The 4,837-nt window shown below is 45.9% G+C and overlaps 1 protein-coding gene across 1 annotated transcript in view; it reads right to left on the reverse strand.

Moving 5' to 3' along the window:
• LOC124033450 (ADAMTS-like protein 1) overlaps positions 1–4,574 on the reverse strand; it is a 36,678-nt gene extending 32,104 nt beyond the window's left edge. Inside the window, exons 1-2 of the mRNA XM_046345480.1 lie at positions 4,525–4,574; positions 2,131–2,258 (exon numbers count right to left, since the gene is read on the reverse strand). Coding sequence (XP_046201436.1) covers positions 2,131–2,258; positions 4,525–4,574 — 178 coding nt within the window. The remainder of the gene's footprint in view (positions 1–2,130; positions 2,259–4,524) is intronic.
• Between the last annotated feature and the right edge of the window lie 263 nt (positions 4,575–4,837).

The raw sequence follows: 4,837 nt of genomic DNA on the forward strand, positions 1-4,837 counted from the left end.
CCCTAAGTAACAAATAAAAGACAGTGTCTCTTTACATTGCCTTTAAATACCTTTTTCTCTCTCCCCTCGTCTCCCTCTTTCTCTCTCCATTTCTCCCTACTCTCACACACACACACACACACACACACACACACACACACACACACACACACACACACACACACACACACACACACACACACACACACACACACACACACACACACACACACACACACACACACACACACACACACACACACACACACACACACACACACACACACACACACACAGCTGCTTTAATCACCAGTGATTGAATGGGATGAGAGAGAGGGTGCTAGGGTGTGCAAGGTGTGTGTGTGTCTCTGTGTGTGTGTGTGTCTCTGTGTGTGTGTGTGTTTCTGTAAAGGTGTAAGGCCAAAACAAATGAGACTTAAATAACATGTCCTTTCATCTCAGCCGGTTCTCACTAAGGTGATGATGAGGCTGGATTCGCATTCCAAATGGCTCCCTATTCTCTATATAGTGCACTATATGGGTCCTGGTTAAAAGTAGGGTGCTATAAAGGGAATAGGGTGGCATTTAGGAGGCAACCTGGGAAGATTCAACCCAATAACTATGGTGTGGTTGGTCAAGGTTATTGGCTGTCTCCAATAACCCCCGGCCTATCCTCCAATGTCCCATAGTGCACCACAGCCCAATGTGGGTGTCAGATAGGGCTGTGGTCAAATTGAGTGCCCTATATGGATTCAGAGGTTGTGCACTACATGGTGAATAGGGGGTCAGATATGACTCTGGTCTAATACCACTGCAGATCATAAATGACAAACATCTCTAGCAAAAAATGCTAAAAGGAATCATTTTGTTGTGTTGTGAAATTGCATGATACTGTAGCCAATTGCCAAGCCTCGTCACAAACATCACTTCTCAATCAAAGCTCTGCTCTCATTTTATACACCTCATTACAGCTGTAACTGAACCAGGAAGTTTAAATCCATGTGTCATGGTGGCTTTCCACACCATTCACTTTTCAACTAACTGTGTCTTTCTGCGTGTCTACACCATAGCTATGATCTGCCACATAACCATATGGATACATAAAACCCATGTTAGTGTATTAGATCGCAGTAGAACTAGGCTGACATTCATTTGTGTTCACCACAGTATATTACTGCCAAAGAGCAGCCAAAACTACAACTGACAAAGACCAGTGTGGAGAAAATATCCTACTATTTTCACTATATATATGCTGTATAGATATGCTGTATAGATACAAGTTATTGTTTGAAATACAATTTCAACACAAGGTATGTCCAATTCATAGCTTGATCATGTCTGCCTGAATATGCTACCTTATACCAGATATCTATTATTGCTTGAAATTCAATTTAAACACATGGTCGATCAATTTGGAGCTTGACAATGTGAACCACAAAATGGAGGGACTGTCTGTCCCTATGAGATCCACATAATTAGAATCACTATGGCATGATCCATTCTACAGTTTTAAAAAGAAATGTGATATCTAGAACCTAAAAGGGTTCTTTGGCTGTCCCCATAGGAGAACCATTTTGGTTCCATTTATTTATTTTTAATTTTTATTTTACCTTTATTTAACCAGGCAAGTCAGTTAAGAACATATTCTTATTTTCAATGACGGCCTGGGAACAGTGTTCAGGGGCAGAACGACAGATTTGTACCTTGTCAGCTCGGGGGTTTGAACTCACAACCTTCCGGTTACTAGTCCAACGCTCTAACCACTAGGCTACGCTGCCGCCCCATATAGAGTATCTCAATCAAGCAAATATATTTATAAAGCATCAGTCAATGTCACCATACAGAAACCCAGCCTAAAACTCCAAACAGCAAGCAATGCAGATGTAAATGCAGATGTAAAGCACGGTGGCTGGGAAAAACTCCCTAGGAAGGCAGTAACCCTAATCCGTTAGGAGAACCCTTTGAAGAACCCTTTTTCATTTCAGGCAGAACCCTTTCGATTTCCATGTAGAACATTTTACATAGAGGGTCTACATGGAACCCAAAAGAGTTCTTCCTGGAACCAAAAATAGTTATCCTATGGGGACAGAACCTTTTAGGAAGCCGTTTTCCTAAGAGTGTATGGGATTTAATTGCTATGGTGAGGCCTACCTGTGACGGGGCAGTCTAGAGTTAGGTTAGCCCCAGGGCGTAGGCTGACCCGTCCCCCACCACGGCCCTCAGACTGGGGGCTTCCTTGTCCGTTACGTTCCTCCACGACACAGCTATCACAGGAGGCTCTGTGAAAAACAGACAACAACTACAAATGTTTCCAAATGGCTCATTTATTGGCTCACTGTTTTTTAAGAAACATAAATTACATAAATAACATTTCATTTAACATTTAAAATAGCATTGCATCATGTTATTTAATGAGAGTAACATTTCATAATACCTTTCATGAATAAGTATTAATAAATGATTTATAAATAGTGTACATACTATGAATACATGATCATTTCCTCTTGGAGCATTTCATCATTTGCATTCTTATAATGCTTATCAGACCTGGGACATGTTTGTATTCACTAGGAACTAAACGGAAGCAAACTGTCTGAAAACAGGAGGGACTACCTGAACTTGTCCAATAAGAAACGCTTGTTTTCATTTTCCGTTGCAAAGCGTTTTCCTACGGTGTGCCCTAGCGCCGAGACCCCTAGAGGGTGATCTTCCTGACGTTGTGTATTATCTCTTGGTGTTGACGCTACCAACCCAGCCGGTAATACACTCATGTCGCCCGGCGGCTAGTTGATAAAATAAAACATCCTCCTATCAGGCTACAACATTGGCTTCCTCCTGAACTACATTTATTAGAGGGCTGAAAAATATGAGCAGTGTCTTAATAAAAGTCCTTTCTACCACCATGTTAGGGAGGCTAGCTACTTCTGGACGCTGCATACAGCAGGCGGTGCAACCTGACTGCTTAATAAAAGCCCTTTCCACCATCATGCTAGGGAGGCTATACTTCTGGACGCTGCGTACAGCAGGCCGTGTAACCTGACTGCTTAATAAAAGCCATTTCCACCACCATGCTAGGGAGGCTAGCTACTTCTGGACGCTGCGTACAGCAGGCGGTGCAACCTGACTGCTTAATAAAAGCCCTTTCCACCACCATGCTAGGGAGGCTAACTACTTCTGGACGCTGCGTACAGCAGGCGGTGCAACCTGACTGCTTAATAAATGCCCTTTCCACCACCATGCTAGGGAGGCTAGCTACTTCTGGATGCTGCGTACAGCAGGCGGTGCAACCTGACTGCTTAATAAAAGCCCTTTCCACCACCATGCTAGGGAGGCTAGCTACTTCTGGACGCTGCGTACAGCAGGCGGTGCAACCTGACTCCTTAATAAAAGCCCTTTCCAACACCATGCTAGGGAGGCTAGCTACTTCTGGACGCTGCGTACAGCAGGCGGTGCAACCTGACTGCTTAATAAAAGCCATTTCCACCACCATGCTAGGGAGGCTAACTACTTCTGGATGCTGTGTACAGCAGACGGTGCAACCTGACTGCTTAATAAAAGCCCTTTCCACCACCATGCTAGGGAGGCTAGCTACTTCTGGATAAAAGCCATTTCCACCACCATGCTAGGGAGGCGTACAGCAGGCGGTGCAACCTGACTGCTTAATAAAAGCCCTTTCCACCACCATGCTAGGGAGGCTAGCTACTTCTGGATGCTGCGTACAGCAGGCGGTGCAACCTGACTGCTTAATAAATGCCCTTTCCACCACCATGCTAGGGAGGCAAGCTACTTCTGGACGCTGCATATAGCAGGCGGTGCAACCTGACTGCTTAATAAAAGCCCTTTCCACCACCATGCTAGGGAGGCTAGTTACTTCTGGATGCTGCGTACAGCAGGCGGTGCAACCTGACTGCTTAATAAAAGCCCTTTCCACCACCATGCTAGGGAGGCTAGCTACTTCTGGATGCTGCGTACAGCAGGCGGTGCAACCTGACTGCTTAATAAATGCCCTTTCCACCACCATGCTAGGGAGGCAAGCTACTTCTGGACGCTGCGTACAGCAGGCGGTGCAACCTGACTGCTTAATAAAAGCCCTTTCCACCACCATGCTAGGGAGGCTAGCTACTTCTGGACGCTGCGTACAGCTGAGGCGGTGCAACCTGACTGCTTAATAAAAGCCATTTCCACCACCATGCTAGGGAGGCTAGCTACTTCTGGACGCTGCATATAGCAGGCGGTGCAACCTGACTGCTTAATAAAAGCCCTTTCCACCACCATGCTAGGGAGGCAAGCTTCTTCTGGACGCTGCGTACAGTAGGCGGTGCAACCTGACTGCTTAATAAAAGCCCTTTCCACCACCATGCTCGGGAGGCTAGCTACTTCTGGACGCTGTGTACAGCAGGCAGTGCAACCTGACTGCTTAATAAAAGCCATTTCCACCACCATGCTAGGGAGGCTAGCTACTTCTGGACGCTGCGTACAGCAGGCGGTGCAACCTGACTGCTTAATAAAAGCCATTTCCACCACCACGCTAGGGAGGCTAGCTACTTCTGGACGCTGCGTACAACAGGCGGTGCAACCTGATTGGCTGAACGCATGGTGGTGGAAATTAGGTTTTATTAAGACTAGTATGCAGATTACCCCCCTTTGTTTTCCGGCTCGCTAGTCGCGGGGGGTTAGGAATGTATTGCCGACTACACTATTTGCGTTGGGACGCCAAAGACCAGACGACGTATACTTTGGTGAACCTTGGGGCTGGGGTGCACTAATGAATATAATAACATGTTGAATTGTCATTTACACCGGATAGATGCAGTGAAATGTGTTGTTTTACAGGGTCAGCCATAGTAGTACGGCACCC

This window comes from Oncorhynchus gorbuscha, linkage group LG04, assembly GCF_021184085.1.
Source record: "Oncorhynchus gorbuscha isolate QuinsamMale2020 ecotype Even-year linkage group LG04, OgorEven_v1.0, whole genome shotgun sequence".
NCBI lineage: Eukaryota > Metazoa > Chordata > Actinopteri > Salmoniformes > Salmonidae > Oncorhynchus > Oncorhynchus gorbuscha.